The 25,829-nt window shown below is 37.7% G+C and overlaps 2 protein-coding genes across 17 annotated transcripts; one reads left to right on the top strand and one right to left on the bottom strand.

Annotated features, from left to right (window-relative positions):
* Positions 1 to 209: 209 nt before the first annotated feature.
* On the bottom strand, positions 210 to 3,627 carry chmp2a (charged multivesicular body protein 2A). The gene is made up of 6 exons (XM_077200773.1): positions 3,473 to 3,627; positions 2,174 to 2,341; positions 1,900 to 2,079; positions 1,670 to 1,800; positions 1,310 to 1,371; positions 210 to 1,218 (listed from the first exon to the last, which is right to left on the bottom strand). Exons 2-6 carry the CDS (start codon positions 2,339 to 2,341, stop codon positions 1,097 to 1,099), a joined length of 663 nt encoding a protein of 220 aa, XP_077056888.1. The 5' UTR covers positions 3,473 to 3,627; the 3' UTR covers positions 210 to 1,096.
* A 1,561-nt stretch (positions 3,628 to 5,188) lies between these two features.
* On the top strand, positions 5,189 to 25,421 carry fbrs (fibrosin). 16 transcript variants are annotated; one of them, XM_077200756.1, is made up of 19 exons: positions 5,198 to 5,620; positions 6,735 to 7,353; positions 7,609 to 7,800; positions 8,441 to 8,473; positions 9,546 to 9,575; positions 9,660 to 9,705; positions 10,296 to 10,644; positions 11,994 to 12,208; positions 12,356 to 12,561; positions 12,661 to 12,705; positions 12,829 to 12,924; positions 20,282 to 20,347; positions 20,441 to 20,479; positions 20,588 to 20,659; positions 20,851 to 21,010; positions 21,310 to 21,384; positions 21,563 to 21,646; positions 22,292 to 22,499; positions 22,646 to 25,421. In XM_077200756.1, the coding sequence occupies exons 2-19, from the start codon at positions 7,045 to 7,047 to the stop codon at positions 24,171 to 24,173; spliced, it is 3,753 nt and encodes a 1,250-aa protein (XP_077056871.1). In that variant the 5' UTR covers positions 5,198 to 5,620; positions 6,735 to 7,044; the 3' UTR covers positions 24,174 to 25,421. The 16 variants fall into 16 exon arrangements, with proteins under 16 accessions (XP_077056877.1, XP_077056871.1, XP_077056878.1 ...); XM_077200763.1 differs by having other exon boundaries at positions 5,206 to 5,620; positions 12,392 to 12,561; XM_077200759.1 differs by having other exon boundaries at positions 5,206 to 5,620; positions 12,392 to 12,561; positions 20,267 to 20,347.
* Positions 25,422 to 25,829: the final 408 nt, after the last annotated feature.

Raw genomic sequence — 25,829 nt, 5'->3', positions numbered from 1 at the left:
AAACACTTTAATACAATTTAATCTTGTGTTTTATGCAAAATTCAGTTTGGGATAAATTAATTCATTTTAATTTCACCATAAAATGAAGTCATTTGTTACTTTTTTTAAATCCACAGAACCTAGAGACGACTTTGTGAGAATTACCCATGCGTGCAACATTTTGATGGGCGGCCATTGTAATGCAAGTGTTACACCAAATACCACAAAACTCAAATGTGAAAAATGTTTATTGACCAAAAAAAAAAAAATTCCAAAATAAGATTTTTTTTTCTCTCCAAAATATACCACCTCTTTTGATTCACCATGAGATAAATACATTGATAACATTCTAATATTTCTTTAGATTATTCTGACACAAAAGAAGCTTTGGAAGATGAAAAGTTATTGTGAGACGTTGCCTTGCACAAACTTCAGAGTTCATGAAGGTTTATAGTTCACTGAACAGGCCTGGGACTAGAGGTCAATCGCTTTGAGAAACAAATATACCGTATATATACCACCACATTTATTATATCAAAGTATTTACCACTAAAAGGTCACAATAAAAATATTATTAGAAGATAATGATAGTATAATAGCACGGGTATTTCAAAGAGAATTCTCTGATTATACCCTTGGAGTGACTCCATTTTGCCAACACACATTATATATATATATATATATATATATATATATATATATATATATATATATATATATATAAAAGATTAGTATCACCATCTGTTTATTAGAATTAAGAGATGATGTGTGATAAGCCAAATTTTATAGCAATGAAGTAGTGTTAAGGCTTCCTCAAAAGGAAAAGTTGGAATCGCAGGGTAAGCAGATTCTTTGTTGATTTTATCACCTTTAAATGGATTTGTATTAACAGAAGGAGCAGTCTGATGCATTGCATCTTCATTTGGGTTACGTGTTTGGTAACATTTATATAGCACGTCATAAAAAGAGGACAGAAAAACAAAAGGGACGCATTAAAGCGTCAAATGTCGGAATAAAAGACAGCATTCACATCCTCTCTCTTTGCATCAGTCTACATTTCAGTGAAGCGAGCTTTGCACAAACATATCTGAATGTAAACCTTCACTGAAAGTCTTTCTCAGTCTCTCCTGAGGTTGTTCAGCCTCTCCTCTAAGTCAGCGTCAGCATCTGCCAGCGTAGGCTGCGGCTCAGCTTTCTTCCCAGCTGCAACCGAAAGGCTCCCTCCAGTAGAAGGCAGGCCTGTTTGAATGAAATAAAGTTAATATGAGAACGACTTTGGGTTAATATGAGAACGATAGAAAATTCTTTCTATCGTGTCTTTTTGGCTTACTTGAAAGTTCGTCAGACAGATTCAGACCCAGCTCATCCAGAACTTGAGAAACCACAGCATCACTGCATTTGAAGCAAAAAGAGTTCATGTCAGGAGAGCGTGAAGTCTGGTATAGAGACATCTCTGTTATGGAGCTACACTAGTACTGATTTTTTTTAATGTTTTTGAAAGAAAAATCTCCTTTGCTCACCAATGCTGCATTTATTTAATCAGTGTAAAATAGCTGTTTTCTACGCACATATATATTATACATATTTATTCATATGATGACAAAGCTGAATTTTCAGCATCATTACTCCAGTCTTTTTAGTGTTACATGATCCTTCAGAATTTATCCTAATAAGCTGATGGAATTCTCACCTCTCCTCTTCATCGTCTTCATCTCCCATTGCATCATCGATTGCATCATTCATCATCTCCTCCTTCATGTCCATGATTTCACTTTGGCGCTCAAACTCCATCATGATCTTCTGAATCTGTGGCAACTTCAACTGCATTGAGAGAAAAATAATTCACATCAAATAAATGCACATCAACCAGCTGCCTGTTGACAAGACAAATAAAAACTGAGAATGCTATTGCAGATATACCTGTCTGTTCATAGTGGCCATAGCTTTGGTGACTCCTTTCATGGCCTGCGCCATGCTGTTATTTGATTTGAGGGTTTGGATTTTAAGGCTGACAGCTTGAATATTGGCTCTCATCATTATGAATTTCTTAACGTATCGTCTTGTGCGGACCAAGTCCTTAGCCATAATCTTCACAGCATCCTGTCGGTATCGGTAAAAGAATATTACTTGCACTCAAGCGACACTTCATGTACATATCAGTAACAAAGACATATCAAATTAAAACTCTCCTAACCATCTGTCCTTGTTTGGCCATTTTCTTAATGTCAGCAATTATTTTCTTTTCTTGTTGCTCCAGTCTCTGGCGTTCTCTGTCTAGATCTCGCATGGCTCTATTTAGTGCTCTCTGATTCTGTCTGAGCATCTCCTCCGGAGTCTTTCTTTTTCCAAACAGGAACTCCATCTGACATGACCAAATACAAAAGAGAGAAAAAAAGAGACCAGATTGTTAGGCGTTTGAAGGAAAATTTAACGGATACATTTTAGAGGGATAGATCACCGAACACCGTCATTAATTACTCACTTTCATGTTGTTCCAAACGACACATAAACATCGATCAGCGAAAATGAACAGAAGCTCAACCGAACCTGCTTGAGGCGTGAGTACGGACCTCTTGCGGAAGCTCAAACGTGCTGCATAACACAAGAACGAACCTCATTGGTTCTCGCACATGAAGCGAACATGCTTGAGCTTGTTTACCACTGTACCACAACTAATGTGTGAGTTGATGAATGCTAATGCTTATATGTGAATAAAACCTAACGTTAAATTAAATCTGTTCAGCATATAAGTTTCTTCAGAAAATTTGGACTAAACCACTAGTTTCATATGGATTGGTTTTATGATCTCTTTATGGACTTGACTTTGACGCGTCAAATTGGTAGTTGCGTTGCTGTCAATGGAGAACCAAAAAGCTCTCCGATTTTATCAATAAGATCTTCATTTGTGTTCCGAAGATGAACAAAAGTCTTACAGGTTTGGAACGACATGAGTGTGAGTAATGAAAGAATTTACATTTTTTGGTTGAACTATCCCTTCAAGGGTTTCCACAATCAGATAAATTATTCAAAGAACAATACAGAAAGATAATTATGTCACAGATAGGAATTCATATTTCCATTTGTGATTTAATGACAGTGATTCTCAGGCACGTGATGCTATGTCATCATTCTTCCAGGAATGTCATAGGTGAACAAGTGGTTTCTATAGCTAGTCTCAAATTAAAATCACCCCAACTGTAATTGCTGTCATATTGTTCTCTTCTCAATTTAGGACAGAGAAAAAAATGAACACTCCATAATATTTAGCTTATACATGATACTGTTAATGACAATGAACAACGCCATATAGCACTATAACTTACACCCTGTGACTGACTCGAAAGGACACCGATAAACCAGACTCAAACTTTAAAAAATAACATATTAAAAGTATTATTCTTTTATAATTCACCAGGACTTTTCCCAAATAACATAAATAATAATGAGGTCAAAAGAAAGAAAAGCTGGAGGCCTTTATCGCTATCGTTTTTACCTTGCCTTTTCTTTATGTGGAAAACGTCCACCAGAGACAGAAGTATTCGAACAGGCCAAATATCACGCCGTCGTCTGTTTCTTTTATTCCTTATTCAAAGTTACAGTTCGTCGATCCACCCGATTGTTTTCCCCAGTGTAGCTCCTTCCGCATATGAATGTCAATACTTCCTTTGTAAAGATCTACGTCACAGGAAATGCGTCATACAATACTTTTCAACAAACAACAGGTAGCCTACATTTATGACTGACTAAACTTAAACTTGACTAAAATTACAAATTGTTCTGCAATTTTCTATTGCTATATGACCGTTATATTAGTTTTTTTGTAATTATACATTATTAATCTTGGATTATACTTGTTAAGTTTCATATTCATCTGTGCATATTCAGCAATCAGAAACCTCTTTTTTATCTGGTCCTGAAACAATTAGAAAATTACATAGTTACTATTATTGAGAGCACAAACATAAGTGCTGTGAAAACTGCCTCTTTATTTAATACATTTAAGATTTTGTGAAATAAAAATGCTTTAATTACTTTATTTATTATTTATTACCCTGTATTTATTTTTATTTTTGGTAGTTTTAAGCTATTTAAATATATTTAATTTATTTTAGATATTTTATATGTACAGCCTTGGCATTTTTGTTATGCAATTTCTGTTCAAGTATTCAAATAAAAAAGGGGCATTTATAACTTGTTTATTATAAAAGTGTACTGTTATTGTATTAATCAAATTCAAGATTATACTGATTATGTTCTTCTTACACGGAAATATGTTATTTTATCGTATGAAATCACAGATACATTTCTTGAAAATATTGGTAAAATCTTTAATTTGATAGATACATTTCATATTAATAATTCATATTTAATACATTTTAAAAAGTGATCAGTTGACTTAACTTAAACGAAGTGAGGAAACCCATTGCCTTAAAATTATGAAGTAAATAAACTTCATGTGTAATTAAAAAAATTAAGTTATGTGGAACTGTCAAGTTCACATAACTCAATTTTTTTCAATTACAAATTAAGTGTATTTATTTAATATTTTTAAGGCAATTATTATTAAAGTAAATAAGTGTAAATAAGTGTTACTTAATATTTTTAAGGCAACGAGTTTCCTCACTTTTTTATGTAAAATCAAATAATCACTTTTTAACGTAATAATAATAATTAAAAAAACATTTGTAATGCCACTTGTATGTTTTTAAATTCCCTATAACCTCTTACACTGCACATACCATTTATTTATTTTGGTCTGGATGTATTCTACAATGCAAATTTGATATATTCTGCACTGTTTAGTATGCATATGTTACTTAGGAAACACAAACAAATGCATACACAGTAATACAAAACATCATGTATAGTTGCATTAAAGAAAATCTCAACAAAAATAAAAAAAACTAATTTTAAAGTAAAATATCCAAGAAAAACATAAAATAACACGTTTAAGTTATTGATACATATATCAAATAGGATGGCAAATGGTAAAGTTTAAATGAAATAAATATCTGAATATCAACACTTAAAACACTTGGTTTGGATGATGAGAACAAATGTGTATTACTGCCAGGACCAGGACCTTTTCTGAACGTCTGAACCATAAGCAAATACGATAAGCAAATTTTGTAAATACAAGGCACTTACTATCGTTCATGACCTTCAATGACAGTAGATGGCAGTACTGTCGTCGCATTCAGTGCAGCCTGTCTTCAGTGAACCAATAGAGGAAGAAAACCCGACAGAAGCACACAATGCAGTTTGACTGCTACGGGTTATCCACCCAGGCTTCATGTATGTTTTAGCTTCCCAAATAAACTGAAGAAATCTATTTATTCCATTTTGACGATCGCAACGAAAAGCAAACTTTCATAGGTCCATTTTCACGATACACTTGAGAAAGAAAATAGCTCCTAATGCGGACACCGGCGAAATCTCCAGCTTGACCGCACACAGTGGATCACAGAGCGGGCCGCGGAAGGAGGAGCCCAGCCTGCGCTGACGGGGCTGCGCTCAACATCCCTGACGGAGCAACTCCAGACCGAGGCCTCGGGGCCTGTTGTATATTATTATCGTTTTAAATGGAGGCTCGGACGAAAGCAGAAGCCAGAGGAAAATGGCCCTCTGTACAGCGCGAGTGGTGGGTGTAATTGGAAATATTGTCGTTGTTTTGTTCGTGTCTGTGCCTTTGAGTATCGTTAGTAAAGCAAGACGGAGTCGGTTAGTTTCGAGCAAAAAGATGGGAAAAGGTTTTATAGTTCAGTTGAGATTCAAGCCCAATCGCACAGTGTCCTCTTTTCTCCTCTGCTCGTTAAAGAAAACTGAAGGGATAGTATGTTGTTTCAGCTGCCGGTTTTGTTTTTAAATCCGCAAATAAACAAGTGGCTAAGATCCGTGTTACATTCATCGGTTGCATTAATGTACTGAACTGAGTGATTCGTTTATTTTCCTTTTTAAATGTAAAGTGCAAGGTGGGGTGTCAACGAAGCACAGGCTAACGTTACATGGTTAGCTTGTTTAATTGGAGCCATATTAAATAGCCTTGGGTCCCCTCGACTGATGTTTTTGAAGAGATATAACGAGCTAGATAATTGTAAAACGAGTGATTGATCTTTTAAAATGACATTTGATATGTGGTAAGGTGGTTCACGTAACGCTGGCTGGTGTTTGCTCGCCTGGTTGTTTACACCGGATATATAATAATCGTTGAATAATTGGCAACATCTCAATCGCATAATTCTAATACTGTCATGTGTAGTACAATAAACTAAAATGTTACGAATTCGGTCGTTTAAAAGCGAGTGTTTAATCCACGATCCTAACCTGGTTAACGTTAGCTAACTAGCAAGCTAACATCGAGCGATTTAACTCGTCGCTTCATTAACCGATTTATCTGCTTCAGATTGAGAAAAAAAGACTTTGGCCAAAATATTTTAGTTTATAAGGATCTTTTTGCGCCACGGTTGGCATTTGTACAGATCATCTACCTTTTAATAAAGTTTACTAACGAAAACTCAGCCCTAACTTACAAGGTATCATATTTTTTAGGCAGATATTCTCATGTCATTAACATATTATAGTTATAGTTTGTAATTTTAGTAAAAAAAAATGTTTTTTTAGTCTTTTAGTGAATGTTCTATATAAAGAAAACCAGTTGTTTCCAACATATTTTCTTAGTTTTAAACAGCCATATTGGATCTTTAAAAGCCCGACTGCGCCACTCATGGGTAGTTTCTCCTTTTTTCCTTCCCCAGATGAAAGTGACAATGTCTTGACAGAAAGACAGTAAGTGGATTATCTAGAGGCTTTCATAATCGCTGTGTTATTGGATAAAACAGGCCCGGTGATGCCCAGACATGACTGAACTCAGACTGCAGTGTGCTCGCACCATACAGCTTCCACTGGACTCTATTAAATTATAAGACAGAAACCTTAAACCACAATTACATCTGAGATCCAGAGCACTGGTCCTGGAGGCGTTGGTTTTTATTCAGTAACAGTTGTAAAGTCTCCCAGGCCGGACCAGGGTGTGTTTTTAACAAGTGCCTTTGTACGGACATTGACATGGATGGTCCCAGTCGAAGCGGAGGCTTCAGGCAGAGCCGCCGCTCCCGCTCGCAGCGTGACCGAGAGCGGCGGCGGAGGAGAGCGGATCTCGCGGAGCACAGGGCCTCGTCGCCATCCTCGGCCTCGGACCAAGAACTCTGCAGAGGAGACTCCCTGCTTCGTGCCAACGGAGGAGAATGCAGACCCGGCTTCCCTGGGGCCAGACACCGGCCTCCGCGTCGGAGGAAGCGAGAATCGGTATCTTGCGAGGAGGATATCATCGATGGATTCGCCATAGCCAGCTTCATAAGCCTGGAGGCCTTGGAGGTTTGTGTGCTTATCCATATTTCACTACTCTATAGTAAATGTTGCATTACTGCATGGAGATTAAAAGTTGTGACATTTTTCATAATAAGTTTTGGACATAATATGCTTTAATTATACAGTATACTTAAAATAATAATACCCGATAGTGTAATTTGTGTCAAACAAATAAAAGCACAGTGGGTTGAATTAAAGCAGTCAAAGTACAGAGCTTGAAAATGTGCTGCTCTAACATGTTTTACTGTGTTACTTTGATAGATGGACTGTAACCTAAAGCCTCCAGAGCGATCTGGCTTGTTGATGGGTAGAGGAAGCAAAAGAAAGAGAGGTCTAGATGAAAACGGAGGGCCTCTGTCAGAGCCGGAGGAAGGACCTCCTGCTAGGTACACCAACAGTTGGGAGCAGCGCAGGAAGATCAAATCAAAACTGAAGAGAAATAGAGATGCTAAGGTTAGTACTGCAGTTTCAGCACACCTTAGTTGAGAAAAAAAAATCCAGTATCTGAAAACGCCCATTAAAATATCACTGCAATATTTATGGTGCAGCAAACATTTCTAGAATAGTCCTGTGTAGATGCGCTTCTGACCTGATAAACCAGTTGGGTATAATTAAAAAAAACGTTTTTAATATTTAGCAGTAATGAAATTAGACTCAGGAAATTAGACTCAGTGATTTGTCTAAACAAAATTTGCATCACATGTGCATATGCTTCTCGCTGTCCTAGTAGCTGTTAGAAGACTGCGGTACAGACTCTGTACAGATATCTGGAGAGTAGGGTAACCACTGGCCAGTGTGTGTACATGTGTCTATTTATGCTATTCAAAGGCAGCAAAAATTGGCAATGTGTCGATTTCAGAAATGATGCCAGGGGGAACTGCCACTTCTGTTAATCAAAGTGTACATGGTTATCAGCCATTGCAGTAATCTCATAATGGCCAAATATCGGCTGATTAGTTAGTCTGACCTATGTGTCAGCCTGTAACTAACTACTAGCAGCCGACCCTTTTAATGCAAGATAAAAATAAATATATTTATTTGCTACACTGTATTCTTTTCGCCATGGTTTGACTTTTCCAAATGTCGGTTTCAGATATCTGGGAATCACATGGAGACAGGATACATTGTAAGTTGTTTTTTCCCGTGTGTTGTGTTTTTCTTGCTGCCCATAAATGTGACTGAAATGTTTTCAGAATTTTAAAATACATATATTTTGCACATGCACTACCATTACCACTACCACATAAATTCATCCCCTTATAGTATTTATTATTCATACTATAAGCCGAAGGGCGCTCTCTCGTAGAAAGTCCAAAACAGACTCATACAAGTAATAACGGAGATGATCTTATTATTGGGAGATACAGGGTCCATGGCTCTACCATTGGAGAAAGCTGCCTTGATAAACAATCACATTACAGCCTTGATAACCAATCACATTACAGTACTGAGATCATTGAATTTTGTTCATAGTTGTGCGACAGTCAATGCATTGTTTGCGGATACCAAAAAATAGATCAAACGTGTTGAAGATTAGCCGGTGGGCTGTTGATTCATTTAATGTAGTTTTCCCACAAAAGCTGTTTATTCAACGTTGTGAAGCCTCTCCTCCATTGACATCCATTAAAAAAAAGGGCATCTGATCTCCTTCCCTGCGTACCACAGCGTTTGCAGGCATTACACTTTTTTTTGCTAACCTTGTAGGCATGCCTTCAAGTGGCTTTAAAAAATGCATCCAGATATTGCTGTAGCTGAATAAAAAACAGAAACTTTTAGACTGATGAAACATTAAGACCATAAACGATTGCGACAATACATGGTTTGTATGTTTTTCAAGCCATCTCGGGGTATTTTTAATATAGTAAAGTATATGAATAATGCAGTGCTGATTGACAAAGCCTTTACTACAGTATAGAAACTAAAATATATTTGTATTGTATATAATCCATAATGACTTACTGCACAAGTCTTTGTAGTACATACATGAATCATAAAATTGTCATAAGGAAATTATAGGAAATAAATATTATCGAATACAAATTAGTTGTTATTGTGTATTTGATTGCTTAGCCAACTAAAAGCAAACTTTTGTAGTGTACTGTAGTGTATGTTTTGGTTTGTTTGCATGTCATAAATTATATCATAAACACGGAAATGTATCATTGTACTGCTATCACTTAATTCTTTTTAACCCACAGTGCGATACAGAGAGTGAATCGGGAGATAAGGTAAAAACCTTTCTTTGTTTACCTGATTTTGCGTTTATGGATTGTTGTGTTTTTATTAGTGACATTTCTCTTGCTATTATTTAGGCTTCTGACAATCTGGAGCCAGCATTCATCGTCTGCACAAGAGAAGGTAAATATCTGCTGGGGGGGCAGGTTTTCATACTAGGAGTGGGAGAAAAAAATCGATTCTCTCTTTGACGATTTGAATTGATTCTGAGTTTCGTTTTTAACTGGAAATGCGTGATGATGGGACTGTGTGCGCTCTAGAAACAGCTGTATTCTGCTTGATTTCTATTCCACACACACAAAAACCCTCTAATCTTCCATAAAATAATCTTCTATAAAGTTTGAAAAGGTTGAAGCGAATTACAAGTGCAATCGCGGGCTTCATTGCACAGGATATGTACTTTGCTCGATGTTACGCTTACAATGTGCGGTCTCGCCCGCAAGTGTTTTAGCATTAATCATCTTATTGCATTGAATCGTGAGGTGCCTAGAGATTCCCACCCCTAATATATACTGTATGTTTTAAGGATTCGAATTGAGCAATGGTGTTCATCATGAATTAAAATGCATATGCAATTTAAATGACACATAGATATTTTTTCATGAAGAACAATGCTTTTGTGTATTCTTGCATAAAATTGTTGGATTATTTTGTTGTCATGCATGGAAAGCAGTATTACATGGATTACATTGTAGCTCTCTCTTTTTCCAAAGCAGTTAACTCCAACTCTGCAAGCGCTGCTGTGGGCAACGGTTGCCCTCTCTTGCCATCAAATAGCTCAATACCCCTTCTGTCAGTCACACCCCGGGTCTCTGGCCTGGAGAGAAGTCAGGAGAGGAGCATGGAGCAGCCTTACCCTGAGCCCATCTTTACCTCATCCTCTCTGCCTAGCCTTGCAGCCCATTCCACTGCTTCTGTCTCCAACTCACTTCCTGATCAGCGTAATGGAAATGGTGGTCCCCATCACCGCCATGATCCTAGCCCACCACAGCACAAACACAAGCCTTTCCTCCCTTTCCATGGAAAGTCACAATCGATCTACTCAATGGGAAGCAACAACAGGTCAGTGTAGTGAAACAGCATTTCTGTGTATTTTAACTTGAATGTGTTAAGCCTTCTAAAAATCAACCATGTTGTTGAAGCTAATAGTATAATCTCGGCACACCTACAGTCTGTTCACTTACTTCTAATCCAGTGGTTCTCTAACTTGTCCTAGGGACCCCTCACCACTGCACATTTTGTATGTCTCCCTCTTCAGACACACCTAATTCAAGTCTTGCAGTCTGTACTAATGAGCTGATAAGTTGAATCAGGTGTGTTAGGTGAGGGAGACATGCAAAATGTGCAGTGGCGAGGGGTCCCTAGGACAGGTTTGAGAACCACTGTTCTAATCCATATTGTACACAAAATATTTCAATGTGTTTGCCTGGCTCGACACAGCTTCCGTAAAGGGTACACGGGTGTTTTTTTCCAGTCCACCTGGAAACAAAGTAATGTTTACGAGATAATTATGTTGATACTGCACACTTTTATTATGAAGGCTGGATTAATGGCTGATGAAAATTCAGCTTTGGCATCAGAGCAGTAAATTACATTTTAAAATGTATTAAAGTCATTTTAAATTGTAATAATATTTTACAATATTACTTTTATTGCATGTTTTATCAAATATTTTGATTATTGCAGCCTTTGTGGGCATAAGAGATTTCTTTGAAAAACATAAACTTTTACCAACCCAACATTTGAAAAGTAGTGTAGGCCTACATCTTTTAAATCATTTGTACTTAATGCGTTTGGCATGGATAAGTACTTTTTAAAAATATTTTCAGTACTTCAGTGTCACATGATCCTTCAGGAAAAATAAAATATTAAGCAGCACAATTGTTTTCAGCATTGACAATAGAAATGTTTCTTGAGCAGCAAATCAACATATTTCCTGAAGGATCATGTGACACTGAAGACTGGAGTAATGACTGCTGAAAATTCAGCTTTGCCATCACAGGAATAAATTACATTTTAAAATGAATATATTAAAATAGAAAACCGGCATTTTAAATTATAATAATATTTCACAAATTACTGTTTTATTCTATTTTTGATCAAATAAATGCAGCTGTGGTGAGCGTAAGAGACTTCTTTCAAAAACATAAGAAAATATAACTGGCCCCAAATAAAATAAATAATTGATACTTATGCAGAATGATTGATACTGATAAATACTGATGTTTCAGGCATCAATCTATCACCCATCGAATTTATGGTGATTTTTTATTTATTTACATGCATTAGATGGTCCCTATCATATTGCACAGCTCTTGCAATCTGACTTAAGTTATTTTTCTGACTTAAGTTATTAATATAATAGACATTGTATTCCCTAAATATGTTATGTGACATTGGTTTTCCATCAGGAGCAGTACCTCAGGCAAGCCTCCATCTTCATCAGCCTCTTCTTCATCAATCAGACCCCCGACTCCTGCTACAAGTGTGTCCCTAGTTCGAGGCCCAGGGGGTGTGGGGACAGTAAGACCATCCTCTCGACCAAGTCCTGGTGCCGTCTTCACACCGTCCCCCAGCCTTCCCCCACCTCCTCCACTAATGCAGGTGTCACCCCACCCGTCATCAGGTAAAGTTTACTAACCGATACACTACAGATAGTTATAAAATGCTAACAGCTGTTATTTCACGTGTGTCGGTAAAATCTTCATAGAAACGAAGCGTGTATGTTCTTGTTAAGAACGATGAAGTTCTTTCTTTTCTATTCAATTAACAGATCAGGATTTAACACAATCAAATGTTGCCTCTGTAGCTGGAGGACCGTCTGTTTCAAGTTCGAGCTCTGGGACGGGTAGCAGATCCTCGCAGGCCCAGACGTCTATCCCACCAATGGCCTACCAGTTCCATCAGCACAATCACCAGCACCAGCACACTCATACTCACCAACACTTCTTACATCCCACAGCTGCACCACCACCAATGGTGAGGGGTCAACTATAGCCCATGGATGGCTAATTTCAGAAAGTGGTTGATTATGGCATTTCATACTTTGACATTTCTCTTGTGGTTGTTGTCTTTCAGTATGAGAAGTATCCAGGCAAAATAGACAGTCTCTTTCGACACCCAGTAAGTGTTGTATGTGGGGCAATTTTCAAACTTTCGGTGAATATAGCAGGGTTTAAGGCCTCTAGAAAACACACGTTATTTCTAGTTTGTGATTATTATTAATTTCTTTCCTCTCCTGCAAAGTTTTTTCCTCAGTACCCACCATCTGTGCCCGGAATACAGCCCGTTCTTCCGCCCACAGGACCTTTCAGTTCATTGCATGGAGCATTTCAGCCTAAGGTAAGAGTTGCTTGTCATTTGGTCCGTGTTTTGAATATTGATACCTTAAAGCTCTGTGTATAAATATTTAAAACAGGTGAAGAATGATTGTGTATTACCACAATATCCAGTGATCATGGAAAGCCAATAATGTTCTATCTGCCCACTGCAAAAAAAGTAGCATATTTTGCTTATAATGTACACTACTGTTCAAAAGACAAAATTAATACGTTAATTCAGCAAGGATGCATTACATTGGTCAAAAGTGACATACATTAAAGATATGTCACATTTTTTTAAAAACATTTTATTCATCAAAGAATCCCCAACAAATGTATTATATTAAGAAGTGCTGTTTTAAATATTGGTAAATTATAATGAAAAATGTTTCTTGAGCACCAAATATCAGAATGATTTCTGAAGGACCATGTGACACTGAAGACTGGAGTAATGACTGCTGAAAATTCAGCTTGGCCATCAAAGAAGTAAATTACATTTTAAAATATATTAAAATAGAAAACAGTTGTTTTAAATTGCAAAAATATTTCATAATATTATTTTTTTTACTGTACTTTTAATCAACTAATTGCAATCTTTGTTGAGCATAAGAGACGTCTTTCAAAAACATAGAAAAATCTTACTGACCCCAAACGTTTGAACAGTAATGTGCATGCATGGTTATTTCAGTTTGAGTGTGTTCCTTCACTGTTGCTACATATATTTAGCATGAAAGTTATTACACAAATGAACGGTTGACATCATAAATGGCTTTGTACCATAGTTCAAATATAGTATTTATGTCACACAAGTTCAGTGGTATTTAATGCATTTATAATTATCTTAAAATAAGGTTCATCAGTATTTAAAATATTAAATACAGTATTAAAGTCTCGTGATTTGTAACATAAAGGCATAAACATTCAAAATGTAGTTTTTAAAATACCATTTTCCACTCTTTCTTTAATTGGCCATTTTTAAACTGCATCTTTGAAAGGAATTTATTAATGACCCACCTGTGAAGTAGGGCTACGATATTGGAAAAAAACAATATTTAGTTTTTCTGCAATATATGGCGTGATTCAAACAATTTTGCCAGATGTAATTATCATTAAAAATAATTAATCATTCTAGAATGATTGGGGTGATTTTGTAGGGGAGTGCATCTGCATAAACAGATTGCAATCATAGATAAATACTAAATAGCAGGGCTATTCAATTACAAAATTCAGTTTGGCCAGATTTTCAAACCAAGAAGGTTAGCTGGGCCAGTCATTTCAGCGGCGAAATTTTAAAACCAACACAAACTAATTTATTGAAAAACATGTAAGGTTTATTCATTGTTTCTCTTTTAACTTTGGTCAGTTTGCACAGTTTATGCACAAAAGGTGCATAAAAAAAACAATAAAAGAGTTAACTGAACAGAATTGGAGTTTTGAGATCTATAGTCAAAATAGACATGACCCTCCCTTCGCCAGCAATACATTTTTCTATGACCCTCCAAAATGATTGTGAAAAAAGGCATGACCCTCCCCGTTAATTTATTGATAACTTATGAACTGGTCTGCGCTTGGCAAAGATGTTCCGATATCTCTATGCCTAGTAGACCTACACCAAACGTTCATTAAAAAGGGTCCTGTACAGGGCTGTACAGTGCGACATTTATCTACGAAAAGATTTGTCTGTGCGATGAATAAATGTAGGCTACCACTGCGTGCGATAGAGTTTTGTAAACTCCGTTACTTGTGTTTGTTTTCAGACATGATAACAGTCGTTTTATACTTGTGCTTATGCGATATCACGATTTTTGATCGTGGATGATTTAATGTCTCCACAATCTGCTTTTGAAAAAATATGGTAGTATCGTGCTACAGCGCACATTCTACCAGCTGCAGTTCTGGCGCCTTCTGGTTTATATTCACCCCGTTCGCACAAGCGCAAGGGCCCATTTCGCTTGGCTGTGTGCACGGCAGATTTTGTAACTGCGCGCGCGGCTACGCATCTGAAGATGCACGACTTCGAGCCAAATCTGGCCGAGGATGTACGTCTCATCACAGGCACAATTTGTGCGTCTAGTAGTTGCTTAAATTTACAAAATGAGCCTACAATAGCAGACATAAGCCCTTTTAATTATGGTCCATGTTTTATAAAAAAAATTCTCGAGACTAAATGAAAATGTTCAGTGAAATTAGAAAATATGTAAGTTATTGTTAATTTAGTTGTAAATTATGTTCTCAAATTCATTTATTTTGTTCTAATGTAACAAGTAATAATCTTGAGGTTTACTGCTTTACACAATGTAGTGTGGTTTTGGTGAAGTGTACTAAAATAAACATTCACCTGTGTACTTCTTCTCACCGCTGATTCCTGGATCGGCTAGATGGCAATTACTCAGTCGCCTATGGCAAGCCGTTTTAACTTTTGTTCATTTCCAGGATATGAATTGTTGATATCAACAATTCAATTGTTAATATCAACAATTACTTTTTTGATATCAGCAATTTAATTATTGATATCAACAATTACTTTTTTGAAATCAGCAATTTAATTATTGATATCAACAATAGAATTCTTGATATCAACAATCAAATTCTTGATATCTGTAATTGTATTTTCACTAGTGAAATGTCACCATAGGCTGCCATTCAAAATTAATTGTTGATATCAAGAATTGATTTCTTACTAGTAGAAATATAATTTTTTATATCAATAATTACATTGTTACTAGTAAAAATGAATTCCTGATATCAATAGTTCAATTGTCACTAGTTGAAATGTCTATTCTTGATATCAACAATTTAGTTGCTACTAGTAAAAATGTTAGTTTTTGATATCTGAAAATGTATTTCTGATATCAATATAATTTCAGATATCTAAAATGGCTTTCTTACTATTAACAATTACATTCATGATATCAGAAATTAACATTGTCAATAGTGAAAATGGAATTATTGATATCAAAAATGAACATTGTTACTAGTAGCAATTCAATTGTTGATATCAAGAATAGACATTTCAGCTAGTGACAATTGAATTCTTGATATCAAAAATAAAGGATTTTACTAGTAAGAATTGTATTTCTGATATGTGAAATTGGAATTTCAACTAGTAAGAAATCAATTCTTGATATCCACAATTGATTTTGAATGGCAGCCTATGGAGACTTTTCACTAGTGAAAATTCAGTTGCTGATATAAAGAATTATAATTTTAACTAGTGAAAATTTAATTGTGGATATCAAGAATTAGCATTGTTACTAGTGGAAATGTAATTTCTATCAAAAATTGCCATTGTTACTAGTAGAAATCTAATTCCTGATATTAATAACCATTATTTTAACTAGTGAAAATTGAATTGTTGATATCAAGAATTCATATCCTGAAAATGAATAAAAGTTAAAACGGCTTGCCATAATTCGCCTCCTGTCGTTTCAAAGAATAGTACAACGGCGAGCGTGTCAAGTATAAACGCCTCGTCCGTTTGGGGAGGAGCGCGTGCAGGTAGCGTAGGCTCGCGCTGCGGAGCCAGGCGAAAGTATACACAAAGCTTAAGTCCCGATACTGTAAAACTCGACGTACTGTTCACATCACATGTTAATGCAGCGGTAGAGTTACACTCACAGGACAATGCACTTATTCGCAATCACAAAAGTTAATTATTTGATCGTACTTTAAAGCTTTGGAGGGTAAACATTTCATTGGCGTTCTGTTCTGACATGGTGCCCGCGCGCACTTTCAAACAGCGCCAAACTGGACTTTATCTTTCCCATCTGCTAGTGACGGGGGGGCCGAGACTGAGAGAGCTAAATGGAGCTACATGGAAAAATATGCACCAAACGAGCCACTTTGAAATGTTGCTGTTTTCATGAATATAAAAGTTGGGTGACCCTCCCCCCAGAATAAAAAAAGTTGGATGAGCCTCCCCTCAACAAAGAATAAAAAGACATGACCCTCCCCTATTTTCCTCCGGTGGTCCATTCCATAAATACCGAACGGTCCCTTACAAAAGAAAAAAACACTGACCTAGGCACCTCTTGCTTAGGCCTACCTAGGTTACATATCGGACCTATCTGATCACAAAGAGCATAAAACAAAATAGTGCACAGTAGTAGGCTATTAGCAATAATATTAATTTTCGTTTTGAAACAAAATAAACATCTTGCTTAAATTTGACCCAGGAACATAAAAATGTATAAAAATAAAAAGCAACGAGAGTTGCTTTTTATGGAGTTCATGTGTGAAAAACTTGACTCACATGTGTATGTTGTTGATCCAAACATACTGAGCATGACGATCGCTACTTTCTTAATGTTATGGAACTGATGTACGCTGACATCAGTCAAAAACATTGCAGGCCCGTTAGTGCAAAGCTCCTGTGCCATGGTTACAGATGACTGCATGTCAACAAGTTTGAGTGTGAATTTCCCCTCGTCAATGGAAGGGACCACTTTCTTTGCTCTGGCGGATAAGTCCCCTTTTATTGCAACTGTGAACAAAAACAGCCACCTCTGTGGGCAGAACAAATCCATCCAATCGACCAGCAAAGTTCTTTTTCAACCTCACAATGAAATCTGTCATCACATCCGTGATTTGTGCGGGAGATGCAGCATTCGGCCTGTGCTCAAATCAGTTGCGAAAAGGTCCAGTTTAACTTGGAACTAACAGTTAGAATACAGATCATACAAAGTTTAAAACGTTTAAATATAAATATTAAGTAGTAATTAATTAATGCAAATGAATCTTAGTTGATTATTGGCTATTAGAGCTGGTTTGGTTGCTGAGACGGAGATGTGCAGAGACGGCAATTAACACGCTGTTTGATTTGTGACGGTGCTGTGCTTATTCCATTCATTCGAGTAGCCTATCATATTGTACAAGGCTTAAATCGTTTAAATATACATACAACAATTTACAATATCATATCGTAGAACATATATATGATGTAGTAGCCTATTTAAGTGTATATTACTCTTGCCAAGCTCTGCTTTCTTAGAGATGCACGCATAGATGGATTTGCACTCGTTTAATTTTTACTCACTCATTCACTTCACTCATTATTGCATAGAGATTTTAGAAAAGGTATTTGTCTTCGGGAACACCCCTAAATCTACTCCAGTAAAAGAAATCTGGAGGATGTCCCAACCACATTTTTTTTTGCTTCCGACGCCCATGGCAACGCTCGTTTTAATTTTATCGTCATTTATCACTTCATCTACGACAGCCAGCATACAGTCCTTCATGGTTTCAAAGTCTGTGAATGGCCTTTTCTTTTTTTGCCAGTATCTAGGAAACACGAAAGGATGCTGTGGTAGCTCTCTCTTGGGCTGTGAATGACCGCACCATGGTAGTACTACTCCAGTTGTAGGATACAATCAAACTCTGCACTTTTGCAGCCCTCTCTTGAGATCCCTTGGGAAAATTGGTGTGGAAAGTCTGGTGTTTCTCAACGTGGTGCCTCCGCACATTGTAATCTTTGAATACTGCAAACGCACTCATTACAAATTAAAAACACATCGGTTTGGCGATGGATGTGACGGTAAAATAAACAAGTATTTGTCAGCCCAGCAGGTAGGGTTAAACTGACGGTTTTCATTGGCAATTTTACGTTTCAGTGTTGAGGAAGACATATTGATAGTAATCTAGGCTACTACCGGCACACTGCATTGTTTGTGTGTTGCTAGGCTATGTGGTCTGTACTACTGTATGAATTTACGTAGGAATGTGCGTTTTTGGCAGGACCACAGGCTGGGCCACTCGGAGGTTGCCTCCGGGCCGCCAATTGCTATAGAGCAAAGATACAAATTAAATAGACTGTGCTTTGTTTTTCAGGTGAGCAAAAAAAACAAAAACAGGACTGAACCATGAAAATGTGCTAAATGAAATAAATACATAAATATGAATATATTAAGATGAGAAGTTCTACAGAAAATAATTTAAACAAAAATACTATTACAGGTCAAATGTGTTTCTCTTTAGCTATATAACCTAGAAACCTAAATGTAAATGTCATGGTTAACACTTTGCAAGTCCCAGTTGTTAACAAGGATGTATATTCGCTAGCTTACATGAACTAGTGTTTTTTGGGGGCAGTCATGGCCTAATGGTAACAGAGTTGGACTGGTGACCCAAAGGTTGCTGGATCGATTCCAGTACCGGCAGGAATATGACTGAGGTGTCCTTGAGCACATAACCCCCAATCGCTCCCCGACGCCACTCAAGGCTGCCCGCTGCAAACGTGTATCCACGTTTGCTGTGTGTGTTCACTACTCCCTACTCTGCTCCTAATGTGTGTGCACTTACTTGGATGGGTTAAATGCAGAGGTCAAATTCCAAGTATGGGTTACCCATACTTGGCCATCACGTGTCACTTTCACTTTCACAACATGTATTAATTTTTGAGCTATATAATTGTACCTTCATTCATGTTAGTTCATAGCGCATTAACTATGGTTAACAGATCAAATAAAAATTAACTTAATTTAAAAATGTATTAGTAAATGTTGAAATTAACAAACTAACAATGAACAATACTTGGACATCATTTATTAGCCTTATTTAATGTTACAAATAGAATCGTATTGTAAAGTGTTGCCATTTCATATAAATCCACCATGCTTAAAGATGGCCATCTTTAAATATCTACACAAAGGCCATAGCATTGAAATGACATAAATGAATATTACATCTATAGCCTCGCACTTAATCTGCTTCTATTTTAGAACACTTGATGATTATCTAATCAAAATAACAAACTATGTATTGCAGTGATGATAAAAAAAAACTGAAATCGAATGCGTTTCTGATTTTTTTTTCCTCCTTTTTTTTCTTCTGTCGGCTGCATGAACATATCAATTTGCTTTCTCACGTCAATAGATTTAAATAGCGATTTCACCGGCTAATAAATGCATAAAAGTGACCAGCCGGACAAACATTTGGGTCGGATTAGATTTATTTTTGTCACACTGTTTTAACCGCTAATAATACCGTACTACTAATGTTAGCGTCCTCTCAGCCTTGACGGCAAACAAACATACTGCTGTTCCTTCTCTGCTAATGCAGCATCTAGTCAGCAAATTAATTCCTTTATAATGACATTGCAGAATCTAGTGTTCTGTATTCATACCATTTCGCTGTCTGTCTTTTAAATGCGCTTCTGAAATGTCAGCGCTCTCTGCGTAATGTGCTGTCGGTGAAGCGCGCAGCCTCGCGTGTCAAAACAAACAACACGGGGCATCAGTGATTCTGCCTTTAGAATGACAGCGGACCCTTCTCAGCCGCTTCAGCAATGGCACCAATTCAGCCACTTTTTGCCCTGTTTTTATTGTGACTCCTTGAAGTGGGTTTGAATAGTGTGTTGTTATTGACAGCTTGTTGCCCTTCAGGGAGCTGCTCCAGAGATGACTTCTGGTTTGGGAGTTGTACCGCCCCATCTGCAACCTAAAGCAAGGGTAAAGATGTTGTATCATGTACATTTGTATCATACATCATTATCAAGAAACTTTAGTTTGAATAATGTATGGTGTTTGTGTTTCTGTCCACAGCTAACTGACCCATTTGCACCTCCACCAAAAGTCAGTAATGTAAGTTTTACTCTCTTTTGTTTTTTTACTTGATTTATTTTAGTTGTTGACCTCTAAATGAGTAGCGGGGAATTCCTTTCTAACTGGACATAGACGGTCTCTTTACAGAAACCTGGAAAATGGTGCGCTATGCATGTCCGTGTGGCTTGGATGATTCTAAGGCATCAAGAAAAAGTCAAGGTTTTTGCGTTCATCTGTGTTTTCATTTAAAAAAATGGGTTATCAACTGGTTGAAATATTTAATAGTATTTTATAAAAATGTATATTAATATAGAATCAAATTTTTGACAATGAAACATTTGATTTTATAAATGTTATTTAGACAGTGGTGTGACTCCTGTTGACCTTCTCTTTGTCACCATTTTCCTCAGCTTATGCACGCTGATCCACAAAAGCTTGACTTCCGTAATGACCCATTGCCTCGACTCCCTGGCCCTGGTATTGGTGGACTAGGAGGTCTAGGACCACTTGGTGGTCCCCTTACCCCAAATCATGATCTTACAAGGCCAGGAAGCCTATTTGCAGCAGCTGGTGGGTGATACTCCTTACACTTGCTCCAACCAATTCAGGAATTTTGCAGGTGACATAAGCCTGTGATTATTCTTAAGCTGTAGAAGTGAGTTGTTTCCACCTAAATAATAGTTTTCAGATACAATACACTTCGACAGCACTACTGAAGGATTTTTTGAGCACTACTGTGCTGTCATACAAAGGTTTTAAATTAGACTTAAGAAGTATATAAGGCACAAACTTGGCTAAATGTCAACACTCAATGGTAGTCCATTTATGGGTGTTTAAGCTTTTGTCTGAGTTGACCTATGTCTTCTCAGGTGGAGTCAATCCGTCCTCCACACCATTCATGTCTCCATCAACGTCCCACACTTTCCTCCCAGCAGCACATCTGGGTAAGAGACGGTCTCTGAGAAAGTAGGGGCATCAAAAGCCAATGTTACCCATGCTGCTCTTGTTGCTCTGTTCTTCAGGCTTGCTTCACTCGCTAGCTTTGTAGAGCATCATTTTCTCTTTTAGTAGAGCAATGATGTCTGATTTCATCATCACTAACAGCTACGTTTCTTGTTGCAGAACCATATGTTCGTTCACCTCCCTTCTCCTCTTTGGGAGCCCTGGGTTCTGGTGCCTTTGGAGGCCTAGGCAGCCCCACAATAGGTTTGTCTTGCTGTTTTTTTTTTTTATGAAGATATATTAATCAGTAGGATTGCTCTTAGCCCTGGAGTCAAAAATATTGAAAATCACTTTTTTGTGATTCATTTGATAAAGATTTGTAAAAAAAAAAAATAAGTTTGACTCACAATTGTTACTCAATAAAATATTATAGAGCTTGGCATTACTAGAAAATGGATTTTTATGGATATTAATTTATAAAATGCCCATAAAGTTAAGATTTCACCAGTTTACATGACATTTCCAGGTTGAGAAATTAGTTTTCAAATTAGGCTCCTTGATGTATTCCAAACATCAAGGAAATCCTGGTTCTCTAAAGAAAAAAAACAAACAGTTGTTGCGGGGTGAATCAAAATCTGATGTATCTTTATTTGTAGTGTTTTTAGATTTTGTGTCATTGTAATGCTAGTTTTGTCTCATTTTAAACCATTTTAAATCATCATAAGGCCCGCCTGGAAGTTTGCTGAGGCCCCCTGGTTGAGAACCACTGCTTTAACCTTAATGTGTTTTTATTACATTTCTTAAGCATTTTAATTAAAAGGTTTCTCAAATGTTAATTTAAGTACTGCTTTATCAGTCACATTCTTCTCTCAGCCAAAGACTAATCAAATTTGATACCTTTCCTTTTAGCGGCCAGTGTTTTTGGACACAAGACCGAGCCCTCAGCAAGTGCGGTTGGAGGATTAGGTAACCCCCATGATCCATGGAATCGTCTGCATGTTACCCCTGCCTCTTTCCCCTCTGGATCGTCATGGGCCAAGGGACCAGAGAAAAAAGATGATCGAGGAAAGGAAGTGGAGAAAAGAGAGCTGACTCATATAAAAGATGAAAAGGACAGGTATGACATTACAACAAAATACATTTATGTTCACTATAACTTTAAATGGTTTGTTGACATTAGAGGCTTTTAAGATCAAATGTGAATTATGTATTGTGTCTCTCAATTTGACACATACTTAAATGGTTTAATACTGTTTCACACAGAGACAATCTCATGTATGGACGCCCACCAGTGCGAATGTCACCTGGTGTCCCATCCCTCAGGCACCGCAGCAACACCCCCAGTTCACATTTGAATGGTTTGGGTCCACTGAGCATAGGTGGGGTCCCTTCAGATGGCCAAAGCAGAGAGCGTGAACGAGAAAGAGAGTCAGACAAGAGACAACATTCTGCATCCAGGACACCTGCGTCGGCTTCCTCCACAGCACCTGACAGACCTCGATCTTCAACAGCTTCTATTCTCACAACCTCTCCTTCTAATGTCCGCTTAGCTTCTTCTCCTCTGGATCTATTTCACCGACAGCCACCACACACACTCAGCACTGAATCAAGTCACTCTTCACAAAGAGAGAACAATGGTCCAGCCTCTTCCTCTTCTAGTTCGCTTCCAGTAAAGAAACCTGATCGGACCACAACTCCCGTATCCAAGCCTGTACTTGGTTTAACCTCTGGGCTGCTCCTCCCCCAAGTCAAGGTCAAAGAAGAGCGTAAAGAGGAGCCTGAGCCAGTGCCCATCTCCTTACCGCATCAAGCCATACCTCAACACAACTTTGAACGGCCCAGTAGTCGACAAACACACCATCCATCCACCCCTTCCTCAACTCTCTCATTGACACCTACACCTGGCATGTCTTTTCCTCCTACAACTCCACACCCTCCCCATCATCATCATCATCATCTGTCCCTTTTAGATCGTTCACGGGCCATTGATGCCTATCTTGGTGGTGCTGGAGGCTCAGCCGGACTGGTATTAGGTGCTGCAGCTGAACGTTTTCCACCCCATCCACATGGTCCTCCGCAAGGTCATTCCCAAGCCACTCACAGCTTTCCCTGGGACCCTTGGAGGGATCTGGCTGCCCAACAACAGCAGCAACGCAGGGAAGTATTGACTCTGAGGTCAGATCACCACCTTGCACTTCGCTCTGATCAACACTTGTCTAGACTTCTCCAGCATCAGCAGGTACAGCGATTTTTGGAGGCTGAGAGAGCTGCAGTAGCGGCAGCTGTGGCGAACAGCCCGCACCATCCACAAGTACCTACCTCTACGTCTTCTGCTTCAGCAGGCAGGTCAGAGTTTGGTTTGATGCCCAACCCGTTTGATGAGGAACAACGTGCTCAGATACTGCGGGAAGACTTTGAGAGAGCACGGTACTTTGGGATGCATCCACATCCGCATCTGTCTGGCCCTCACCTTCCTAGCCCGTCTCATGCTGCCCACCTTGAACAGCTTCACGCAGGGCTACTGTCTCACTCTCATCTCCATCCAGCTGGAGCACAAGCATCACATCACCCTGGCCTCTACTCTAGACTTGGACCTCTGCATTCACACTCTCATGTACCTAATGGCATTCTAACCAAGAATCCAGGTCTAGTTGGGGCATTGTCAGTTGGGGCTCCACCACCTCTCATTCCTTCTGTTAACAGATCTTCTACTCCTCCCCGTGGCTCCAGACTTGGCGGGGCTGGAGACTTGGCCCTTTTTACCACTCATAAAGATGGCGAGTCGAGATAGTACTAGGTAAAGCTTGAGGAGCGTCCAGAACTACTTTGCTGAAAAAAAACTGCTCCTCACATGGCAAGGTTCTGTAGGACACTCAAAAAGAGCTAAGCTTCAATGACCATACACAAGTGTTGAAACAACCTGGGGAGGGAACGGAGACACTTCCCAGGGCTGTTTGATACATTTATCCACTGTGGTTATGTTGGTGCAATCTAGGTACTCTCTTGCTGTGGCCTAATTTTTATGTAGGGGTTTCTTTAAAAAGAGGCCTGTGGATGCTCAAAGACAATTCATTGCTACTAATAATATGAAGACAAGTTATGTTGAAAAATTGCAATCCTGTTTGTCTTAGTGAACTCAAGGAAACCCTATTGTAGAGTTATTGTCCTCCGCTTTGCATTTGAAGAAAGAGAAATCAGACCCTGGGTGAAGTAATCAAGTACTTCTCATTGTCTGAATCAGCACTGTTGACAAATGTATGAATTAAAGAAACACTTGGTCCACACTCTGCTTTAAATATTCAAGTCATCCATCAGACAACTTCCATTAACATCAGAATGAACTTAAGATTTATTTTATTCTTTAAAAAAAAGTTATGAACTGTATGTACATCTTGTTGGAAAATATTTTAAAATTTAAAGGGAAAAAAACTGTCTCCCATTCATTAGTCTGACTCGGTACAAGAGCCGGGCCAGAGTATAGTAGAATAGTGATATTGCTTTTGTAATAATTATTGTTAACATTAATTACCTTCCATAATAAATATATTCACTGTTTATGTTATGTCATGTTTCAGGTCTTACCAAATGCACTCACTTGTTGAAATAAGTCAGAGATATGATTATTGTCCAGCAAAGCACTCCAGTGATATATTTTGCTCCAATATACTGGTTATGTTAAACTCAATGTACTGAGGATGTATCAAAGCCAGCCTATACAGTTCAGAGAATTGTATATCTTCATACTTTGGGAGAGGTGTGTGTGTGTGTGAGAGATGTCTATGTTTTCCACAGTTGAAGCCTTTGGAAGTCTCCAACAACCATCATCCAAACACACAGAGTGGCATGGGGCAACTGTTGACTGGACAAAAGGAGTGCACGTCTTGTACTTGCAGCTAAACTATAGGATTAGAAATACTCATAGAAATTCTGGATTAATTATTTGAGCAAAACAATTTTATACATTTTAAATATGTCCTTTACCCTCTTGAAAAGCAAAACAAAACATTTATTAATTATTAAACAAATGGTTGGTTATTTACATGTGTTATTGTATTGATTCATTGCGCAAGTATAAATGATGCATGGTATAATTACTGTCCTTTCTCAAGATTTCAGAGCCAAATTATGACTTAAACTTTGCATAATTATGTTCTTTTAATTAATATATGTGGCCCATGTGCACTAAACGTTAATTGTCACCATAAGTAAAATTCAGGAGATCTGAAAGTGTATCTCGAGTCATAATTGTTAGCATAATGTTTGTTAGTGTCTGGATAAAAACTTTCTTAAAATGAATCTAAAATTAGTGAATAGAATCATATCAATAACGTTTACCTTGTCAAACTGGTGCCAGTCAGGCAGTGAGAGATAATATTGTAAAAACTAGTTTGAAAAAAATATGTGTTATAAAGTTCCGTGTTAACAAGTCATGGGTTTGTTAGAAATA

This window comes from Siphateles boraxobius, unplaced genomic scaffold (genome assembly GCF_051911475.1).
Source record: "Siphateles boraxobius isolate OS27281-9 unplaced genomic scaffold, OSU_SipBor_1 46, whole genome shotgun sequence".
NCBI lineage: Eukaryota > Metazoa > Chordata > Actinopteri > Cypriniformes > Leuciscidae > Siphateles > Siphateles boraxobius.
The sequence above is the reverse complement of the archived record's forward strand: the minus strand, read 5'-3'. Positions and strand labels throughout refer to the sequence as shown.